The sequence below is a fragment of the Strix uralensis genome, chromosome 4 (assembly GCF_047716275.1).
Source record: "Strix uralensis isolate ZFMK-TIS-50842 chromosome 4, bStrUra1, whole genome shotgun sequence".
Classification (NCBI taxonomy): domain Eukaryota; kingdom Metazoa; phylum Chordata; class Aves; order Strigiformes; family Strigidae; genus Strix; species Strix uralensis.
In genome coordinates this window covers 47,052,947-47,076,015 of record NC_133975.1, presented here as the reverse complement: position 1 = coordinate 47,076,015, position 23,069 = coordinate 47,052,947, and the positions used below count along the sequence as shown (strand labels likewise).

At 37.6% G+C, this 23,069-nt stretch overlaps 1 protein-coding gene across 14 annotated transcripts in view; it reads left to right on the top strand.

The window, feature by feature from the left end:
* The window catches only part of FNIP2 (folliculin interacting protein 2), a 104,710-nt gene that overhangs the window by 11,772 nt on the left and 69,869 nt on the right, over positions 1-23,069 (top strand). For 8 of the 14 annotated variants that reach the window (XR_012628728.1, XR_012628725.1, XR_012628727.1 and 5 more), the window contains exons 1-10: positions 4,136-4,661; positions 11,308-11,434; positions 14,775-14,909; positions 16,006-16,106; positions 16,189-16,260; positions 16,929-17,029; positions 17,177-17,266; positions 18,405-18,476; positions 19,072-19,201; positions 22,603-22,804. Coding sequence is in view for 8 of the 14 variants with exons in the window: in XM_074866578.1 (XP_074722679.1) it covers positions 4,477-4,661; positions 11,308-11,434; positions 14,775-14,909; positions 16,006-16,106; positions 16,189-16,260; positions 16,929-17,029; positions 17,177-17,266; positions 18,405-18,476; positions 19,072-19,201; positions 22,603-22,804 (1,215 nt within the window). In the remaining 6 variants the exon portion in view is untranslated. Of the gene's footprint in view, positions 1-4,135; positions 4,662-11,307; positions 11,435-14,774; positions 14,910-16,005; positions 16,107-16,188; positions 16,261-16,928; positions 17,030-17,176; positions 17,267-18,404; positions 18,477-19,071; positions 19,202-22,602; positions 22,805-23,069 lie in introns of those variants that run through there. The other 6 variants (XM_074866579.1, XM_074866580.1, XM_074866582.1 and 3 more) reach the window with 6 other exon arrangements.

Here is a 23,069-nt window from a genome sequence, read left to right as displayed (position 1 = left end):
AAATAAAAAAAAAAAAAATTAAAAATAGGACTTTACAGAAGAGGGAGAAGGAACAGGAAAGAGCAGGCAACCAAACCCATGCCTCGGGATACCACCCCAAAGGTGTGGTGGTGATGTCTGTGCTGGCCTGTTCATTTATGTAGGAGATATTAAGGTCTGAGATCCCTCAGTACTTTCATACAGCGTTGAAATGCAACAAGAGCTGGTACAGTGTTATAAATACCAGATTCTGTCTTGCTTTATTGCTCAGAATTCTCCTTCAGATGTACAATGTGTAGTTCTTCATCCTCCTCAAGAGAAGGTAGGGAAAGGCAGAAGCAGTAAAGCTGGTAGGATAAGAGATTTCTATTCATCTAATTTTCTGGCAGAGGCAGTTCTCAGACGTGCCTTGGCAGTGTCTGTATTTAGTAGCTGTGTTCCTGGACGCTGGCCCAGTCACATGGCGCCGCTGGAACAAGTGACATGGGAATGATGCATTAGCCAAGACCCAGTGCTGCGTGCCGGAGGAGGTGGGGAAGCCCAGCTGGCCGGGTGGCCTGCGCCCCAGTGCTCAGCAGAGATGCTGGACCAAGCACCACTTGCTCCCATCCAGCTGCTGCCGTTTGGCTCAACCTGTTTGGCTCCAGTGAAAGCGGGAGATTGGTTCCTGGAGGTGCCTTAAAAAAGATAAACAGGACACCCTTCCCCACCACAAACCCTGAAGAGTGTTAAGTTAGCAAGTAAACCTTCAGTTCTTCGAAATAATAGAGATTACTGCTATGAAAATCTTCTGAAAAATATTTGACTTAATTTAGATCAGCTGAGCTCTCCTAGCTGTTAGAAGCTATGGAGGCTAGGGGGGAAAGTGGGATGGGAGGGAAAAGTGGGATGGAAGGGGGAAAGTTGGTTAAGACTAAGTAAGGCTTTCTGTGCCGAGGAAAGGACTAGGTGATGGATCTAGGGTTCTAACCTTATAGCATACTTTACCGTTCTTTGTTTAAAGTCCTAGTTTAACAAAAATAAACACACTTTTCTAAATGGTAAAACACAATTAAATAGTTGCACTTTTTTTGCGCAATTACAAGTCTTGAGCTCTTCTCTTTGTTAATGAGGAATTCCATTTCTGGAGCCAGGAACTGAGAGCACTGTCCCTGTGCCATTTATGGTACTACTTCAAACACATTGTTCTTGTTGGGTTTTTTGTTTGGTTAGGGTGTTTTGGGTTTTTTTTACATTATCGCTGAGACACTCTATGAAACCTAGCTCCCAAACTTCTGGCTTGTAGATAAGCCAATGAACAGTGAATCCAAACTTACTGAAGTTGGCCGAGTTGTGAAACACTGGTTTAATAGGCTGTTCTTGATGCGTGTGGAAAGCTGATGTGTGCAATTTATAGTGACTTTAACTTGTACAGATCTGTTTGTTAGCCTCTATCAGGTGTGTGTGGTTTCTGTGGTCATCTTTTGTGCATGTGTGTGATGGTATTGCTTTCTAGCAACAAAGATGATGAAAAATGCTTACCATCTTGCAGAAATCCAGTATATTCTCTTTCCCTAAGCAGGGAATCTGTGAAATTCTAACTTTTCAGCGAACAAATATATCCAGTGTTGTTTTACTTTTCATACAGTAACATATAGAATTATCTTTTTAAAAAAGTAACCTTTCTGTACAGTGATCTGATACAGAGAACTTTATTTTTCTCCACTAGAAGAACTCTTTCTACAGGAAAATCTAAACTGTGACACAAGTGCTGCAAGTACCATGTTCCTTCACTTGTTGCATGACTAATCTGCAATGTATCCCGCCTAACTTGTGTGAAACTAGTAACTATGTATCATGCTTGAACAAGGTGGTTCATCTGAGGTTAATAGTGCTTTACCATATTAGGACTACTTTAGATCATCCTGGAAAAAGAATGTGGTGTGCCATCAGCACAACTCTTCGGTATCCAAGGTTTTAAAAAGAGGAGCAATGCAGGGTAAATACTTCAAATTGGGAGGGAGGAAGGGAACCTACATCTTTTACATAAGCTATTCAACAGACTACAAGAGGGAAATTAATTGTTAAGCAATTGAAAATAGATTCCGCTTCACCTTTAAACATGTGTTTTGGCACTCACACTGAATGTCTGGGTCATAGGCATTTTTTGTGTATCAGTTTTGCTAAGTGTATGTTTTGCAAAAACAAATGCTCACTGAAACAGCAGTTATGGTTCAAACTTTCTCTTTTCGTATGTTTCTCTAGCCTGCTTCTAAAAGCTGTTTGGAAAATAAAACCTTACAGGGGACTCTGCAAATATTCTGTTAGATTTGAAAACAGTGCGTAAGTTTTAGTGGACAGCTGTAACTTATACATAAAATTACTCTTAATTAGATAACTCCATTGTATACATTTCCGCTTTCCTCCACCCCAAATTTTCTTGCTAAAGTATTACCTTGAGTTGAAATCATTTAGGCAATTGTCTGGCAGTGGAGATGAAGGACAGGAAATGACCTACAAACAGAGCAGGTGACATGCTGTCACATAGCTTAGAAAGAGACTGGTTAAACTTTACTTCCCAGAGGATTACTGGAGAGCAGGACTTTTTCTTCCATTTTCTCTATTATTCACTCCTTGGACTCAGGGTATTTTCCATGTGTGTGTTTGCATTTTTTTGTTGTTGTTCAGAAACAGTTCTGTGGATTTTCAGTGGTAATTCCTGAGATATTTTGGGATTTATAGTATTCTACAGATAGCTTCATCTACAGATGAGATAGTGTTGTGAAGCATGTCTAGTTAGTGAGCTTACAGGAGTTCTAGTCTGTGAAGCAAATCCAATGTTGTGGTCATTTAACTGAATGTTTCAGAATTTTGTTTTGGTTTTTGTTTGGCAAGAAGATAGAACAGAAGTGAAGGCTACCGATTGCTGATCTTAGGCTCAGTGTAGAAACCTGTGCATATGTTGCTTGTTTCATTCGCACTTCAAAGGTAGCTAGGAACACTGGTCTTTAAAGTAGTCCTCCTCAGTGAGGTGATGGCTAGGAGTCACCCCCTCCTAGATCGTTTGAATAACTTGAGAACAAGCCAAGGCTTTTCACTTGTTTCTTGATTGTGGTCTAGTACTTGTCACTACTCTGGGAATTGAAACTGAGCGTTTTTTTAATGCTGTAGGCTTCCCTCTGCAACTGAGCAAGTTGTTCAGCCTAACCTTGCTTGACTTTTGTCCAATGTTTAGAGGTTGGGGTTTACTGAGATTACAAAATCCTTTTAAGAAGAGTGCTGTGCTATTTAGCAGGTAGCACGTAGCACTCACTAGGTTTTGAAATCTTACTGTGTTTTCTAACTCCACTGCTGTGTTTCTGCGTGACCATTCGTGAGTTTATTTTCCCTTTTTAATCTGGAAGGGAAATGGCACTACGGCTTCATCTTATAAAATGTCTAAAATTTTACTGATGGGGGAAAAGCTATGTAATACATGAATTATGAGCAGACATGTATGGATAGCTTTTTTTAAAGCAGGGATGGGGAAGTTCTGCAGTGAAATTACCTGAGTCTGAACAGAACATCAGATTCCTTCATTCTGTTTAAAAACATGAATTTTCCTGGTCAGAAGTGTTTTATGACATTTGTCATCAGTACTTCTATTAAATTGTTTTAATAGGCACATGGCTATAAAATCTCCTCAACCAACTTGATGTCTGTGACAACCTTTTTTTGGTGGTGGTTTTTCCTTCTACTTTTTTAAAAAAACTCTTCAAAATAGTAGTTTCGGACTCTTGGCCAAGTGTAAATACTATTTGTCCTTAAAAGTAAAAGCATTACAGTGCAGAATATCTAGTGTGTTTCTTGGTGTTGATTTTTTTTTTTTTAAACTGATAACCATATGGCAATGATGACAGATTCTTATTTGCTCTTAAGCTATATGAGGTTGCTAGGGGTTGTCAGATGACACTTGCTCACATGAGAGCCATTAACAGGGTGTTGTAGCCAGTGTTAGAACAACCTTGCAACTAAGGGCGAGTCACTGCAAAAGCAACTATGCTTTTTTTTTGTTTAAGAGGCCATATGGTTCAGTCTTGTGACTACATAATTGCTAGCTACCTAATCACATACCAGGAAACAAACATAGTTAAAGTCAATATTAGCTGTTGTATCTGCTACAGCTTTGTGCCAGGCTTGGTAGGAAAAACTCTGAACGGCAGCAAGAGCAAGTCTACAGTGGCTTCTGAAACTTGAAAGTCATGTCTACTCCTCTGTCTGGAATAATTGCAGCAGTACATTAGCTACAGCTGTCTTTCTGCATTAATGGCTTATAGAATATATGAAGATCTCTCTGCCTTTTTTCCCCCTAACAGGAAATTCAGCAGACTGTGTGTCTGTATAGGGAAGAAAGCCGATGGTAAATTACTATTGTTAATGGTTGATCTATAGTAAAGAAATCCGCTTGAGGCTGTATCTCTTCAGCGGGTATTTAATTTCTTTGAGGGAGCTTTACAAGAGGATTTGTAGCAAAAGAAAATGTGTGGGGGTACACCAAAAGCTGCAAATGGAACAGGGGGACAAATACAAAGAGTAAGAAACAACAATGAAGTACCACTTGGAAATAATCTGTCTTGTGCCAAATTGGATGAAAGGATTAAAAAATCTTGGAGAGATCAAAGTGTCAGCTGTGTGAGCAAAGTGACAGGACTTCTGCAAAACAGGTATGCATGTAACTTTTTTGATATATATTTGACAGGGAATGGACATTTTTAGTTAATATTAGATACATAATCATGTACCTGAAAGGTTATTTTGTAAATAACAGCAAGAGTTGTGTTAGAAGCTTATTCTTGCTGATGATGGTGACTGACGCTCCAGAAAGTCTTCCCTGTTTAAAACTGAATCTACGTTCTTGACTCTGATGTGTAAGATTTATGTATATGCAAACTGAGGCATGAAAGATAATTGCCTTTCTTTTCAGTTAAAGATAAATAATCTTACCTTCTCTTTCTAGTTTTCTAATTAATTCCTCCTCTTTTATTTTTTTGCCACCTCCTGTGTTAGTGGGTCAAGTAGTAAGTGTACAGAGCAGACAGGAGAGAATGTTGTGAAGTGGGGGAAGAAGGGAGAGGGGAACCCTCTGCATTACTTGTAAATGACCTCTAGATCAAACGTTACATCAAAGTAATCTGGAATATGAATAGTGTTTCTTTGACTTCTTTGTGGTGTCTTTTTCAGATGTGTGCCAACATGTCTCCAATGCCTGAGTGTTTTCTGCTATATAACTGTTGCAAATACAGTTCAGGGCAGCTTTTTCCAAATTCTAACACCAAGAGTGTTAGAATGAATATTCTACATTCAGGATTTCTGATCTAAGAAGTAGGAAAATATAGATTTATAGATAGGTATATAGGTATGTTTCAACCTTTTTATTTCTCTAGCCTATAGATGTGACACTAAAGTAGTGAGTGGTTAGTCACTTTCAAAAACATTTTAATGTCAGTCGAAGTAGTTTTTGAACATAAATTAATAGGTCACTCCTCAGTTATTGCATGCATGCTGATTATTTTAAAGGTGAACCAAAAGCTTTCTTTGTAAAGATCAGGGTCTGGAGTTCTATATTAACTGAAAATACTGATCCAGGGCAGAATGGGGCAAACTTTTTGTGACTTCTTTTCCAGAAACAAATGAGTCTGCTTTCCCTTAAGTAGGAGAGATCTCCTTGCCTTGATGTATCTGTAATGAAAAAAATGTTGAACAAGGCAGAATAAAGTAGCTTATGTGCTACTTTAAGAGAAAATAAAGGAAATTTAAGCTTAATATGGAATCTGGGGAGAAAACTTGCCAGGATATCTGTAAGCTGTTCCAAACTTGTGGCTTTCTTAACAAAAAACAAAACAAAACAAAACAAAAAACCAAAAAACCCAAAAAAACAACCAACAAAACAAACAAACAAATATTATCCATACTGTTTTAGTATCTTTAGTAGACCTGGTTTTCCTGTTGGATGAACATGGACATCTTGATTTTTATTTTTTTATTTTGACTTGAAGATAAAGTTTATTAGTTCTAGCATCTTCCACATGCAGGACAGATCCACTCTGAAGGTGAGGCTAGATAAGCTGAGCTGTTCAGATTGCTGACGCTGAAGGGAGTAATCGCATTGCTTCCTCTTCCTTTGCTTTCTGGCATAATGCTCTTGTCTTTTTTCCCCTTGTGCTGGCCTTGGCCTTTCCAATCCTTCTGGAACTGGCTCCCCTTAGGGAGTCAGTTCAGCTCTCTAAGCAGGCAGAAAACTGAGGAGAACTCAATTAACATTCTAACAAGCCTCAATACTTATTTGGAATATCCAGGGAATGTTTTATTTGTGCTCTTTCCTGAAGGTATATAGCTTCAGGGATGAAGTGAGTTAGTATAACTCATGCTGCCACCAAGAGGTGGAGGTTCCATTGCCTTTTACTTCTTCCTTCCTTTTTCCAGCTATGCTTCTGATCCACTTTTGTGTGCTGGGACAGACTTCTGCTGCAGAGAATTCGGTTCGTTTATGGAAGGGTCCAGCAATTACCAGAGCAGACATGAGTAATAAGAAGGCTCATGTAGTTAGAACAAGGGGGGAAAGGATATGTGGGGCTTTTATTTTTGTGGTCAAATAAGAAAACACTATGTTCAGTCAAAATAGCCACATTTAACCTGAAATATGAACATCTGCACAAGCTCATATTAATCACTTCAACTAATTTTTAAGAATATGCAGGACCTGGCATAATGCATTGTTTATAAGCCAAAGTGAAACATCTCAGCTGTCAGTCACTTCCTTACTTTCTAGGATGTAATGTTATCAGAAGCCTGTTTTGTCATTTTGCAGTACATTGACACTCGGGTGGCTGAAAAAAATGCCTGCTATTATTGTATTAGTTTTATTTGTAACATTTGTTTTATGTCACTTATCAATATGTATTCCTTCAGCGCAGATCTTTTTTCATTCTATTTATTAAGTAGTTCTTAAAAAGGAATCAAAACATGTAAGATCTTTCTTGTGTAAGGAGAATGAGAAGATTTTTATAGAAACAGGGCTAAGGCAAATGATGTTTCAGTTAGTGTTTAGAAAAACTTTTAAGCTGACTGAAAGAAGCAGCAGTTGTTATCCAAAAGTAGTGATTGTAGCACATTTATTCTTGCTAAACACTCATAAGAAATATGAAGCTTACCATGGGGACTATATAGTTTTGTTATCAGAAGTAACAGTTTCAGCAGTAGGTACATAAGCAAAACTACTTGTATTATGTAACTCTCACATAGCTTCATTCAGTGGTTACGTATGGTTGGGTGAGCTGTTCTAGACAGAAACAGAAAAAGGAAACAATCAACAGTGTGCCAGTTGAGATTTTACCAAATGAGTGTAAGGAAAACAACTGAGTCTTGAGACATGAAGTAGGAGAGTGTCGGGAGTAGTGGTGAAAAGCTATTTTGATGTGAATAAACATCAATATATGTTATAATTGGACATGGAGTAGACTGTTAGAATCTCATAATGTGGTGCAGCTGGAAAACACTTTTGTAAGTGTCTCGAGGGTTTGCTTTCTAGTCCAAAAGTGGAAGAATTAATAATAGAAATTCAATCTGTTAACGTGCAAATTCTGGTGCAAGCTTTTCACATAACACTTTCAGAATCTTCTCTTTCCTGATCCTCTACCTATCTCCCACAAATGCATCATGAGGTTTTTTTGTTGCCTTAAAGTTACCATTAGCTCATATTGTGGCTTTGGAGAGGGAGGGGAAAGTCTGTTATTTTCTTCACTATTGATTTCTGGAGGATAGAAATATGTATCCCTTAGTCAAACTTGGTGGTTGAAATTGATTAGTGAATTAACAAATAATTGGTCAAGGTGAACCTGTATGCATATAGGTTGCCTGTGAGCATAGGAGCCTTTTTCCCTTAAGAAAAAAACCAGGCTAAAATATTTCTGTGGCCTATTTCAGACAATTTGGTCTTACTTTTTAGAAACAACTCATGGAAGAGTGAAAGGTTTTTCTTCTTAGTCAAACCCTTAAGCTATTACTTTCTAACATCTAAAGGAATGTTAAGCTATACAAAGAAGTGTGGTGGGGTGTTTTCATGAACTGATATTTTGTGCAAGGCAATCTTATCTCTTTTTCAAAAACTGTATGTGAAGAGGAAACAAAAAGAAGCTCATGCATTTTCAGCATTGTTAAATAAGCAAGAAGCTGATACAGAGATAAGTAACGGGTTTGGGGTTTTAGTTTTTATGCATGTGAAAATGGAGCTGACACAATGAGTCTGTGTACTGTCTGTATTCTTCAACACTGCTATTGGGAGATGACCAAATACTCCCACTGTCCCTGTTTTGGGGGCTGTATGTTATGTAAGCTGGCTTAAACAATAAAGGGTGGAAGTACTGTAAGCAGTCTGCTCATCAGCTTTTGTGACAGGGAAAAACAACCCGGTCATTTGACCAGTCTTGGGCCTGGTCTAGATTCCACGTGGAAGTAATGAGACTGTGGGTTTATATGCATGTATAACTTGCCTATAGATATGCTGGATCTTATCAAATGAGGATTTAGTAGGATGGATCTCTTCTGTAATAGAGCTGCTGCAGAAACTGCATCGGTGTTCTGGGTAATTCAAAGTCTGAAAGCAAAAGACTTCATTAAAACATAAGTTTGATGTTTGGTTAGTAATGTAAAAAGTGTTATCTGAAGTTACTTCCCTAGAGTTGGTCTGTTAGTCACATAAAGCTCTGTACTATAGATTTTTTCTAACTTCTTAGCTTGTTGCTGTCTGGTACTAGAATCTGAACTTCTGAAAGATTCCAGCAGTCTCTAATTCTAGTGTGCTGTATGGAAAAGGCACCTCAGCAGGCTGTTAAACTGGCTTCTACTTCAGCATTTGTTATAAAACCCAGTTCATGTCTTGTACAGAAGTTGGCACCGTACAAACAATGTGAAGTTTGCTTTAGTGCAGAATGTGGGTGTTCACCTGTTCATAAGGAAACCTAAATTCATGCAACACAAGCATTCAGTATGCTTTGAGCATTGGTGGGCAGGTGCAGGGCTGGATTGACTCAATCCATGCCTGAAATGAATCTTTCTCAGTTTAGAGTTGCAGTCCTGTGGTCTCAACTACGCATCCTGCTGTGCTGGTCCTGGAGATAAATAAGGCTTTGCTCTTGTATAGAATTTAAATTAAGGCCATAGAGATGTACCTTTTTGTTGTTAAAAGGAGGGAAGACCTGTGGTCTTTCTAAGAAAGCAGCAGAGTTGCTTCAGGTATTGTCTGTTGTAGAAATTATGTAAGTAAATAGGTAGCTGTATAACTAAAGAGGTTTCGGAGTACCTGGTACTGAAGAGCATCAGATTCATGCGGCAGACTAGAATGAACTCTGTTGATGACTCTGACTTCTCTGTATTCTGTATAACTGGATTTTGTAATAGCATTGAAGAGGCAGTGGGCTGAGAAACTAGTAACAGACTTTTAAAACAGATGGTGTAGTTGCAGCTCTCTGTATATGTGAGGTGTGTAGGATCTTTGTTGGGCAACTATCAACAATGGTATCAGGTCTGATCTCATGCAGGTTCACTTAATGCTGTGACTCCTTTTGAAGGGGGGGACTTGAAAAGAAATCTGCCTGGCACTCCTAGTATTTTGGAGGCAACATGTTAAAAACACATTAGCAAGTTTCCTCACTGTTAATGGCAAAACAGCATTTAGCATTGTTCCATGATCTTGCGTTGATGTGTACTGGACCCTTGTATATTATGTACAGAGTATACTTGTATCAGAGTGCCTATCTCCACCGTAAGGTATCTGGCTTATTCTGTCCCAAGCTATTTAAAAATAGAATAAAACCTTCCCGACTGAGGTCTTTCAGCTTTGAAAAAGTTGCCTATTTAGGCTTATTTTTCTTTCTAGCTACATAGAAAGGGGAGTTGATCTCTGAAACGCAAGATGAAGCACAAAGAAAGCAAGCTGGATTTACTTATGATTTTAAATTTGCAAGTGTCTGAGTGTGCTCCTCAGACAGTTGCCCATGGTTACCTCACTGATTGTAGCAGGAGTTGATGGTGTTTACCTCGCTATTGATTTATGTCTGTTAACAGAGCATGGAATAAAAGAAATAGCTTCAGAAATTCTTGTCTTTCAGCAGAATAGAGTTTTTGTGCTCTTCCTTTAATTCTCTACCTTCGTTCTCTGTAGGGCATAGTTTGGGAAAATTCCTAAATGAAACATCCTTTTGGGTGGGAGATCAGTGTGGCCTTGACTGAAGTCTGTTATGCAATTTGTTAAACCAAGAACTATTAATAACAGTTGTACTCTCACCCCCTAGATGCAGTCCGTCCAGGTCAGGGATGAGGCAATATGACTGAGCACCAGTCCTGTGTGACACTGCTGTATGCAGTAGTCAGTTTTTCCTATTAATTCCAGCTTGTCAGCTACATAACATGAAAAGTATATTCTGTAGTTGAACCTGAGGCCAAGCAAACCTCCATGCTCTGACGTGCAGACAAACTCCCTTTGGAATTGGGAAATAAAGTCTCTTGCCATTGCAGTCATGATCAGTTGTGCTCCTCAGCCTCCTGTGGTAGCGCAAGGAGGCAAGCCGTGTGCTGTGGTGTATCTCTGAGAAACAGGCAGATTCTGGCGTGGGAGAGTGTTTTGCTTCAGGTTGAATGTCAGTGGTATCTCAGTTTCATCTACTAATGAGTTTTCATCGTAGTCGGAGATCAAGTCTTGGTAATCTATGATTGCTCTGTAAACCCTGAAATATCTCAGAAAAGAAATGGGAAAAATAATGGAACAACATAAACCTTTCGGTTTCAAGAATTAAACTTTGGAAAAATCATCATTTATGTTGACAGGAATAGATCAAAATGAATTGGGTTTGCATTGTTTAGAAGAGAAGGATGAGGGAGGGTGTAAGCTTTGAGCTTGTGAAAGGCTGTAGTAAAGAGTTTGGCAATCCATTGCTCTTTATTGACACTGAGAGAATTGCACAAAATAGTACACCTACCTTGCAATAAGGGTGATCCAGACTGTGTACAGAGAAGGGAGTAAATTTAAGAGTAGTTAAGCCCTGAAGCAATTGCTGAGACAAAGTTTTGTGTTCCCTTTCTGGAAAATTTTGAAGAAAGGTTGGATGAAAAATGGTCTGGCTGTGCCTGCCTGTGTATGAGTGCCACTGGGCTTAGATACTGCCTTGAGTTCCTCTTTGGTCAGAGGTCTGTGATTACAGCCTGATTCTTGTAAATCCCAAGTAAAAGATGTATTTGATGAATACCTGTTTCTTCACTTAAGTAAGCCTGCAAAGTAAGCACACTATTTTAACATCTTGTGTTTATAATCTGCAGCTGGTCCTCTTCAGAGTTTGACTTGAATGAAATCCGCCTGATAGTTTACCAAGACTGTGAGAGGAGAGGCAGACAGGTTTTATTTGATTCCAAAGCAGTCCGCAAAATTGATGAAGCTGTGGTTCAGGTATGAAATGCTAATTTTGCTTTTGTCCTACTGCTCTTTTGTTTCTCTTCCCAAAAGTAGGAATTTTAATATGACAGGGTCAACTTCTTAATCTTTCTTGTGATCTTTCACTTGATCTCGATTATGTGATCGCTGCAACAAGAGTATTTTAGATTCCAAATAGCCTATGAACACATCTGTTATTTGGTATTTATAATATAGGTATTGAAACTTAAACCTGATTTGCTTTTAAGTAAAGCAGTCTATACCCCTTTAAACTGAGTATTTCCTTAGCCTTTTTAATGTTGTCTGGGATTGCTTTTTGTTGTTAGCCCTGGTTGTGCAGTCCCATTGTTCCAGTGTTGTCTAGCATGTCTCTAAATGTGCTTGTCTTCCTTGGGTGTTTGGATTAGTAAAGTTGTTGGTTTTATGTGAATTAAAACAACTCCACTTTGGCTAATCATGCTGTAATGTGTAAGACTGACACATGGCAATATATGGCTATGTAAGTTTTGGTGACACACATAGAAGCAAGAGTAGATGCTGTCAAGATGCAAATTGTTTGTGCGGCTCTCCAGGCACACAAACTGTGGAGTAACACTTCCAGCAAACTTAGGTTATTTGAAGACAAGTAAAACAATAGTATTTTGTGTTTTGTGGTAGTTTTGGTTTTTTTCTTAGCTCTGTGTTTCTCTTCTGTGTAGAATTATTTCCGTTTTTTGTTTGTTTTAAAGCCTTTGTTATAACCAGCAGCTTCACCTGTCAGACTAGCATGGTTTATTGGAGAATCACTAGTTATATACGAGTAGTTGTGACTTGTAAAAATTACTTACGAAGATGCTTTAAAAAATCAGCAATCTCTATTTCAGTCCCCTGGCAAATATGCCATTGTGCCAAATCAGTAAGACTGAGCATCGTCAGCTGACTGATCATCTACTTATGAGGTTAAATGGGTCAGATTGGTCTGTTAATCTTGCTCTTCCTCTCCTCCTCTCACTGCCAAATAAAGGTTGTTAATTTGTATCTTAAAAGTTGGTTTAGAACGCACAGTATGTGAGGAAGAAATATATTCCTGGCTTCATTTAAATACTCAAATTATTCTACTTACTTGAATACTTAAAAGTTAACTACAAAATGTCCTATCAGAAACTCGGCAAAACAGATTATAACCTCCCTCATAACACATGCAGTCTATAATCTGTTTTCTAGACAGACACTAATCTAGGTACCCTTTTAAAACAGCCGAAGTACATTGAATGCCATGCAAACACATAAAGTGATATTGATGCTTGGTCATTTGTTTAGTATGTTATCACACAGCAAGCCTAAAACTTGGTTCATTTAAAATTAAAACAAAATTAATCTCCAGCTCAGTCCTGTTTAAACTGAAGTCAAGAAAGTGTATGTGTGTTTATCCATTTTCCTGAAATACAGTAAAGCTTATGCACACTGAATATTCAAATACATTGTTTGTCTTCAAAATATGCATTAAACTTACCTGGAGGAACTAGCAGGTCTCTATTCCATTTAACTATATGTTTGCTTAGTATGCTGCATTTTTTCTCAGTGTTTGTAATCTAATTTCCAATTCTTTCTGCAGATGGTGTATATCAGACTGCTTTTATTACGCATTTTTTGTCAATAGCTCATTAAACACGTGACTACTGACACTGATGCATTTCTAAACCACTAATGACAGTCCCATTGGATTAAATAAGCAATAGTACATAAATACTACACCAAGAAAAACTGCACAGAAGGAGTGCAAATATAGGATATAAAAGGCCAGGATTTTACTTTTCTAATGCACTTTATTAGGCTTATTTTTTAAATAGATAGGGGAGCTGTACTATCGCTGTAGTTTAAACTCAACTTTTAAAAAAATGACAGATCATCTACTCTACTTTTCTTGGCTTCCTCTTTTTCTTCTGCATCTTTCCTTTTGCCCATTTCATCATCATGTCATCGTGATTTGCATACTTTAAAATTTACTATGGTTACTGCTCTTTAGTATTCAAACTGTTCATCTTAAAAAAAATCAGTCGTGCAGAATATTGGATTCTACTCTTATTTCCATTTAACTTTCTGTTATTGTCCCTTTCTTGTCTTGCTGAGCCCAACATATGTGATGTAAATTTGGCTATGGATACTGTTTACTAACATCTAGGTTATTAATATTTCTTTTTGCCTGCTTGTCTGTTTTTTTGTAAACTATCTACATGTACCTTGTTGACATTCAAAAAAAATGTAGTTGATCTCTGCCACTCCACGTTCCCAATGAGGTAAACCACGCTGATACAAAATGAGACTTATAAAAATAAGCTTGTTCTGATATGCACCAAACGAATGAATCTTTACATTAATACACTTTAAGGGATTTTGAATTTCTTAAATATATAAGAAGTTTAAGAGTATGAGATAAGCTTTCTAAGATTTTCTAAGGAGCTTCCTTGCTGCAAGGTTGCAGTTTTGCTCCCTTTATATAAATAATTTCAAGTGCGTGTGAGAAGTGTGTTTGCAATGATGTGGCCTTTTTAGCTGACATCTCATGGACATTCAAATGAAAAAAAAAAAAGCAGCTGTTAAAGAAAATAAGAAACTCATTGAGTTTTGTTCAAGAAAATTGTATTAAGCAAATCCAAATGAAGCTTGTCTTATGAAACATGTATGAATAGCATTAATGTAATTGATATCTTTCTGAGACTTCCTTTACACCTTTCTGATCAGTTCTAAAATGTTGTTAAAACAGTGATTTGAGAGCAAACTTTGAATTAAACAATTAAAGTCATCTGGATTTAAGCATTCTTTTTTTTTTTTTTTTATTACACAACTCCTTTACAGGTTTAACAAATAAATTTTACAACCTGGTAATTCTACCAAATGATGCATTATTCACCCCTTGTTTTTGCTGGCTGTTCTTCTGTTTAAGAAATCTGTTAATCAGTTGGGGAGTAAGAGTTACATGCAATTTGGGTGGTTAATTGTGCAGATGATTACAGAAATTGGTTTGTAAGCGACCCATAAGCTGGTATTTTCTTTACATAAACTTTGGCAAATGTTACACAGAGCATTTCATAACAATTGGGAATGATCTTCCAGTGGAACTTTAGATTAATTACTCTGTGTGATACTATGAAAACTTGTCTGACAATATAAATGTGAGAATAATTCTGCACTTTCTCTGATGCTGGCCTTTTAAAAAACGTTCTAAAACTGATACATAGTTTTTGAACCAAATAAGAGCATCTTATTTCTGTTGCTTACCTGTAGTTTAAGAAAAATCTTGCCATGGTATGTTTACAGATGAGAGTTCTCATGTTTGCTTTCATTGTTTTCATCATATTGCTCTGTTTTGACACAGAAAATGGCAGAGGATGCTTCTGTAAAGGCATCTGCCAAGAACTGCCAAGCAAGCAATGGGAACAACAATATTTCTTCCCATAGTCCCTCAATAAGCTGTATGCAAAATATCAAAGAACAGATACCGAAGTATCAGGTAATGTTCATTACTTTTCCTGCTTGTATTTATCCATTTTACTGAAGAAGTTTGTATAGAAAGCCTTAACTTACATGCATTGAATGACTGGTTATAGTATATTACAAGTTAATCTGAATCTTGAGATATCTACCCTATCTTTAAAGTGTTGTAGACTAAGAACATGTGGGTACATCTTAACCTGTTGGTCTATCTTGGTCTTGTCTTTGAAACAGTTACAAAAGGTATTTAATAGCATTATTATTTGTGAAAGTCATTAAAAGCACTATACTGTTCTCTGTTCTTGTTTTGAAAGATGTCTATTTATGCTTCAGGTCAGTTCTGAAGAAGCTGTTGAACATGGTATATTGAGAGTCCCTTTTGTCGTACTATATCATGAAATTTTTAAGAAAATTTTTAAGAAAACTATTTTTTAGGTACTCTGGCTGTTTCTCAGTAAAATCATCTAGAAAAATGTAACTTGAAGCATGTATAGATTAAGGGAGAAAAAATTATATTTAACTAGAAGGTAAAGGATTTCCTTCAGAATTAACAAACTTCTCTTAATATTTGCTGTTGATGATCAGTCTTTGAAACAAAATAAGAAATCAGTCTGATTATACTTAGAAACACAGTCTTCACAATTTTTCCAGTCAAAAATGTTTCCAAGACGCTTTCTCTATATAGCGACAGGGAAGGAGAATTTACTCCTTTGATTAAGGAAGACAGTGTATAATGCTTGGGGATCCAGACCACAGAATCTAAGTCCTGTGAACACCTACAGGTTTTATCAAACACTCTGTTGCATGGGAATGTTGCTGGACACAGCTATTTCTTTGGAAATGCAGTAGATCTTTTTTCTTCTTTCATGCCGTTGGAGGTTACCTTGGAACAAGGGTAACAATGCCTATCTGGTGAGCAAAACAGAGTACATCTTCCAGCTGTACTTGCTTGTACTTGCACTTACTACGTGGGAACCACACAGGATTTTAGTTTGTATGGAAAAGTAGAATTTATTTGTATTCTGCATTCAAAATGTAGCACTATGGCAGTATATTAAATTGAGATAGTATGTCAAGTTATTACTGACCTTGCTCTTCCCATCTTGTCTGTGTAGTACACCAGACCAGCCTCTGATGTCAACATGCTGGGAGAAATGATGTTTGGCTCAGTGGCAATGAGTTACAAAGGCTCCACCTTGAAAATTCACTACATACGGTGAGTGTCCTTTTCTGTAATGCGCACTCTTGTCAGGCACTTGGAATTGATGACTCACTGAAATGACTGTTTATCCTTTCAGCTCTCCCCCACAGCTGATGATAAGTAAAGTCTTCTCAGCCAGGGTAGGAAGCTTCAGTGGAAGCAACAATAAGTAAGAACATATTTTTTTTTTCTTCCCCATCCAATGCAGTTGTTTTTCCTTCTTTCTCGTTCTGTAGTCCTTCTGTCACTACTTCTAAATTTGACTTAGCTGAAGTAGAAAAGTCTAGTAGAAAATCAGAAATGGCAGGCATGGAGAAGGATTCTCCTGATAGATCCCAGCCAGGCCACCCAAGTTTAAAAAATAAAATCTCTCCGAGTTTCTGCTTCTTAATTTGTCCAGGGCATGCAATAAACTTCAGAGGTTAGGTGCTTTGGACAACCAAAGCATCCATCTTCCTGCTGCCAGAAAGGTGAAGAAGGGGTATATGTTGAGACAACTTTGTGTCCCTGTACCCCACTTCTGTTTCCTTCAACAACAACGGAGGATCTATTGTTTCTCATCTGTTCCCTTTTTCCTTGTCCCCAAAATGGGCAAATATGAATAAACTGAATGCCAAATGTGACATACATAAGCTTTTAATAATTCAAAGAGGGAGCCTATGAAGAAAATAAATGCCTATTGCCTTACAGGTTCAGAAAACCTACTGGTCCTTGAGTTTGATTGTGAAGTTAATCTTCAGCCTTCCATTTTTCCATAAAATGAGCCTAATTCTCAAGATAATATTAATGCCTATTGATCACATTCTTAAGGAACACTGGCTTTTTCCCCTTTTTTAGCTTACAAGATAGCTTTGAATACATCAATCAAGATCCTAGCCTGGGAAAGCTGAGCTCAAATCAGAATGGTTTGGGAACCTGTCGCAGTGGAAGTAATTTAGGTAAATATATCCAGGTTCTATGTCTTTCTGACAACATGAGGCCATCTGTTTGTTCAGTTTGGTTTCTTTCCTGTGCGTCACCTTCTTTCTTTTTTTTATGTTTTATTTTTTGCATTGCATTTTCTCTACATTGCTTTTGTTTCCTAGGTGTATTACAGCTGTGTAGCAGCAAACTGCTGCAGGGTGTGTCTGAAGGAGGTCCCCTCCGGCTCATCCGCAGTGCTTCTTTCTTTGCAGGTTTGTGTGGAATGCCAGCCACAGTGTGACCCATCCATATGCACACACAAATCCAGCTCCTTCTGAATCCTTGCAGGACATACATAATTACTCTCTAGAAACAGAAAGGGCTAAAATAGTGGCAACAGATGTATCTGGCTTATACTTAAAAATATTTCTTCCAAAAAAAATAGCTAAATTGCTTTTTGTTCATATTTCTTCTCTAATTCCTGTGTTTAATTCTAAAGGTATTTTTATGCAGTATTTTTAATAATAAATGAGCCTTTATGTTTCTTAGAGAACTTATGTTTCCTGGCTTATACCTGATTTCTTGCTAGTATGCAGGTGTCTTGCTGGTGTACAGCTTTTTCTTCTTTGACCTCTTGCTACTTTTTTTTTTTTAATTTGATAGCAGACATTCAGAATTACTTGAGCTAAGTCTGGGAAGCTTTAAGGTTTTTTCTTTAACAATATCAGTTTCTTTAATTTTCAAAACTTTAAACTGTGTAAAGTCTGCTTTTACAGGCATACTGATGACCCATGCAGGTGGGTAGATCTTAGGCCTAATTAGTTCTGTTAATTGCAAAAATATGAACTGGAATACCAATGCAGTTTCTTCACAGCCTTTGCAAATCTTGCATGCTCTACAATTTGGGTGACTCTGCACTACTAACATTATGTAATACAACATAGTCTGAATGTTTCTTACTGTGAGGCCCTGTGGATAGTAAATCTCTGCTTGGGGAGTAAATCAGAGCTTAATAAACCTTGTATTTGACTATTTCATTATGATGTTAACCTGTGTAGAATTACAACCTTGCACTTACAAAAAAATATTAAAAGTAATAGATGAGGGTACCAACAGCCCTTATATTCAAAGCATATCTGATATCTGATAACGACAACTGTGTTCACATTCTTAAGCTTCTTCTAAAGCTTTTAGATTGGGGCAAATAACACACTTTCTCTAGTAACATGATAGTATGGGAATACCTTTTGCTGCCCCATCTGCTCACACCATACTGCTTATTTGGAGTAACAGTACAGGATGTAACCTCGCTGTTTTATGACCTTTAAACTTAAACTTTTTTTTAAATGCTGACAAATAGTATGATGACTTATGTAATATTTTTCTATTTATCTGCTCTATTTGTTTTAGCACACAGCACGCCTGTTGACATGCCTAGCAGAGGACAAAATGAGGACAGAGACAGCGGCATTGCTCGGTCAGGTATCTGCTGTCTGTCTTGTTTGACTGCTTTTGTAATTATGTTACAAGTCTTTGGTGCGATGATTTACCCGAAATATAGGCACCTTATGACCAATAAATCCAAAATTTTTTTGATCTGCTAAGTGGTTTTCCTTCTGCTTTTCCCCAAGCCTTAATGCAAGAATATTTGTAATGATATTCTTTTTTTACAGCCATGATTTTCTGGGTTCTTAACCAAGATTTAAGGTTAATAAGGCTGGATCTTTTATTAAAGCACGGGAAGAGAAGATGGGTTTTGCACTGAATAGGAAAAGGAGATCAAGAGATCTGTCTATTGTAATGGGAGGGCAATGCCTCTTAGGACAGAATGCTTTTAATGAGAGTAAGACGACTTTTTAGTATGTTCTAGTAGGGAAGATCTCTGACTGAAAAGAATGTCCTTGGGCAGCAAGATTTATTTAAAATAATTGTGTGTCCTGTTGCAAGTTATTTATGTCAAAGATCAGCAAGCTGGAGCAATTTGTGGGAATTTGTTCCCAGTTAGAGTACGAAGAAAAATATTTAATCAACACTCTTTGTCGCTCAGTATATGTGGGGTTTCTTGTTTTCTTGATAGCATCTCTGAGCAGTCTTCTGGTCACTCCCTTTCCATCTCCAAGCTCTTCATCGTCATCTTCTAGCAGCTACCAACGTCGCTGGCTCCGAAGTCAGACAACCAGTTTAGAGAATGGAATTATTCCAAGGTGGTGAGTGAAACACCTTTCTTCTTACAACAGCTGTTTGGCGGTAATTTGAGCTAAATAGAGCTTAAGCCTCTCTTCTTTAAAAGGACAAATCCTGTTATTAAATGCTTTCAATTCAGTCTAACTTCTGTGCATATTATGTAAGATTGTCAATTTGAAGAAAGATCAAGTTTTGGCTGATACGAACTTCAAGGCCTGATTTGAAATATACTTACTTTTATTGAACATATAGGCTGTGTCTGAAGCCACATTCTGAAAAGCAAATTAAACTGGTTTTGAAGGAGCAGAGCATCCTGTTGAGATGAAAGGGAGTGTAACAGCACTGCTGACATAATTGCATTATACTATGGTGAAGTCTGACTAGTGAGCAGTTACTGAAATTTTGGAGTAATAGTCCATGACTACTCTCTTGGCTGGTACAGGCTGTTCCTGATGTGACTTGTGCCAAAACAGGAAGAAAAAAAAAAAAAAGAGCTGTGATCAAAAAACCTTGGCTTCTGTTTTGGAATTTTATTAGCTTTTGTAGCTCAGTGGCATAACAAAGCATGGAATGCAGCAGACCTTTCATAGCCAATAAGCAAATTCTTCCCTTGTCAGTTGCAAAATAGCAAATGGTTCTCGATTATCTGTTCATATGTACTCATCCACCTGCACCCAGAGACAGCATAGAATTAGTGGAGAGCTACAAGAAATTTCTCCTGTTTGGCCTCTCTCCCTCTTCACTGTTTCCAGTTAAGAGAAGCTTAAAAGCTGCCAGTTGAAATATGTGGTCAGTAAAAACAAAACCTTTTTGAAAAGACTTTTTTGCCTAGTGTCAGCACTTGAAGCTTTTCCCTGGATATTCTTACCAAATAATTTTTAACATGAAGAATTGTGCAGCGGTGCTAATGTATCAGTTATGCTTTCTAAATCATGCTTGCAGTTGAGAATAATTTAGTAAACATTTTGGTTTTAGTGAATTCAAGTACTACTTAGAGTAGTTTCCTAAAGAAATAAGGTTGCATGTAAAACATTTAGAGTAAATAAGATAATTTCAGTCCAGTTTAAGAAGTAGCCGAAGTTTCACAAATAGAAATTTCCTCAAAGTGTTAAGGAAGTAACAAATTGTTTAGAGGAAAGTAGCCTTTTTGGGCTGCTTGTTCACTGTAGGAAGTAGGTTGTGTTTCTTCCCCGTTGGAGAGTCTGTGCTGGGGAAAGATATTGGAAACAGGACATTATTATTTCCACTGTCTAGAACTACTCTTGAATTTTGAGGCTCTTTTGAAGCCAGAAAGCCTCTTCAGATACTTGTTTTCTGATTACTTGCTACAGAAACAGTAGGCTTCGGGTTGAATGCTTCAGTGACAGCAGAGTTTGCACTTCAGATTGTACAGCCAAGATTCTACAGTTTCTGTGACTGATGTTTTAGGCCAATAGCTCAAAGAAAATGAGATGTCTAGCTGGAACTCCATGTAGTCAATTGGCAGGCAAGCTAGATTAGCAGCTTTGTTGAGAAGACTTCTCTCACAGACCTAAATTCTTCAATTTTTGTTCCTGGGAAGCAGTACAAAAGCTTGTGATGTTTCTTAGATGCTGACTGACCATCCTTTCCCTACTTCCTTGGGAATTTCTGTCTCTGCATGCAAGTTCCTGAAGTTCAAATGAGGTTATGTTTTTGTCTTGAACTTTGGTTTCCCACAAGCTGTCTTTTGCTGGGGTTTTATTGTGTGTGTTTTCCTCTATTCCTGGACTCATACCTCAATGATGAGAAACTTTTGTATATTTAACTTTGTCAAACCAATTAAGCTGTAAACCACTTATTTTTAGAATGAACTTAGAATGAATGCTTAGCATTCAGGCTTCCCTCTTGTTAATTGCTTCATAGTGGTCTATAAATGCCACAGGCTCCATTTCAAGATAGTTCTGATATGAAAAGCCTTCAAGCTTTTAATTACCACTCACTGACGTTGCAGTCTTAACTTACAAAGAAACTCCAAAACCAAGCTATTTCCATATGAGCTGCTGCTCTGAATGTCTCCATTTGCATTCTAATGGCTTTCTTGTCTGTTCTTACCCTTCTTTCCCTATAATTTCTCAGTGGATTAAAAGCCATTATTCAATTAAAGTTCCTTCCACAAGACATTTTGACCGTACCATTTTACTCAGTGATATATATATATATATACATACACACTTTTAAAAGACTTTTTTCAGTGAAGTTGATTGAGAAACATTAAGCAAGAAAAATAATAGTTCTGTAAATCCAGCAGCATTAATATCTAGTACTGCAATGCAGGTATTTATGGAGGAACAGAATAAGGGGATTGCCACCCTTTTGTGTAATCACAGAAGAACTTATGCTGGCCTGAGACTTGTGGGTATCATCCAAATCAGTTGCCTGTGCAAAGGACTAGCTTGAAATTTAGATCAGGTTGCTGTGGAACTTGAATTGAGTCTTGAAAATCTCCAAGGATGGAGACTCCATAGCCTCTCTGGACAGTGCCCTCTGCTGTACTGACCATTTTCCACATCTGCATCTGTCACCTGCAAACTCACTGAAGGTGTGTTTTGATCCACAGGCCAGGCTGGTAGTGAAGATATTGAGCAGTATTGATCCCAGTATCAACCCATGTGTAATATTGAAAAATGGCATAACTGTTGAAAGAAATGTGGCAGAACTAGCAAGTGAACAAACAGAACTAGGGAAAATAATAATGGTTGTAAAGTAGCCACTGGTTTGGGTTGTTTTGGTTTTTTTTTTTTTTTTCAGAAAGCAAAGCATTTTAAAGTATATCCAACTCTGAGCTAGGCACACATGTATTTGTAGGCGTTGAGTTTGTGTTTTCACAGTAATTACTAAGTGGTGACATTTTGTCTTCAGTTAAAATAGAAAGTTTTATTTTGCATGGGTAAGTGCCTTAAAACATCCATCTTAAGATGCTGAAACAGTATAGGTAGCATGTTTCCTAACTTCCCTCATGAGCGGCAGTACAGATTCAAGAGCATCATGGCTGAGCACCTAGGTGGGAGCTTGAGTGCTGAATACAGTTCACAGCTCTGAAATTACCTTTAACCTTTTTTGCTAATGATTTTTTGCATTGTGTATCCATTCCCTTTTTCTTAACCTCCCTTAAAGATAAATCTAGGAGGGATTCTGTAGTACCTCTGGTTCAGAGGAAAGTGTTCATGCCACTTTGAGTTGATGGCCTCTTTGGGGGTTGCCTTCCTCCTATCTGAGCAAACATAGGTCTTATCCATCAAAATGTTGGGTATCCTCTGTTCAAAGACAGGTGACAGCAAAGTCGCATGTAGTCAGTCAAAGGAGACCTAAGAATGAATTACCTTCTGCTATATGGAGAGATATGAATAAAAGATGAATTACCTCTCAATACATCGGTAACTGTCCTAACAAATCTGTCTTACAGGTCCACCGAAGAAATGTTTAGTATGGCTGATGAAAGCTGCAGCTCCAATCCTGCAATGGTTCGGAGGAAAAAAATTGCAATCAGCATAATCTTTTCTTTGCCTGAAAAAGAAGAAGCACAGAGAAACTTCCAGGATTTCTTTTTCTCTCACTTTCCTCTTTTTGAATCTCATATGAACAAGCTGAAATATGCGATAGAAAAGGTACAGAATACTAGTTTGGCTTAATGTGGAAAAATAAGTGTCAAACAGAATGAAGTATTCTAGAATCTGATAGATGAAGAGTGGGAGAAAGTGCGTGGTTTCAAGCTTCCCTCCCTCCTTACACATGTAGTCTTGAGCCTGAGCCCAGTGTAGGAATTCAGCATTTGCTGAAAAAGAGGTGCAGTTTCTTTTCTAGTCAGAATGAGAATGGAGAGTTTTATGCTATGGGTGGCTTTTTGTTTTTTTAACTTCTCACCATATTTCA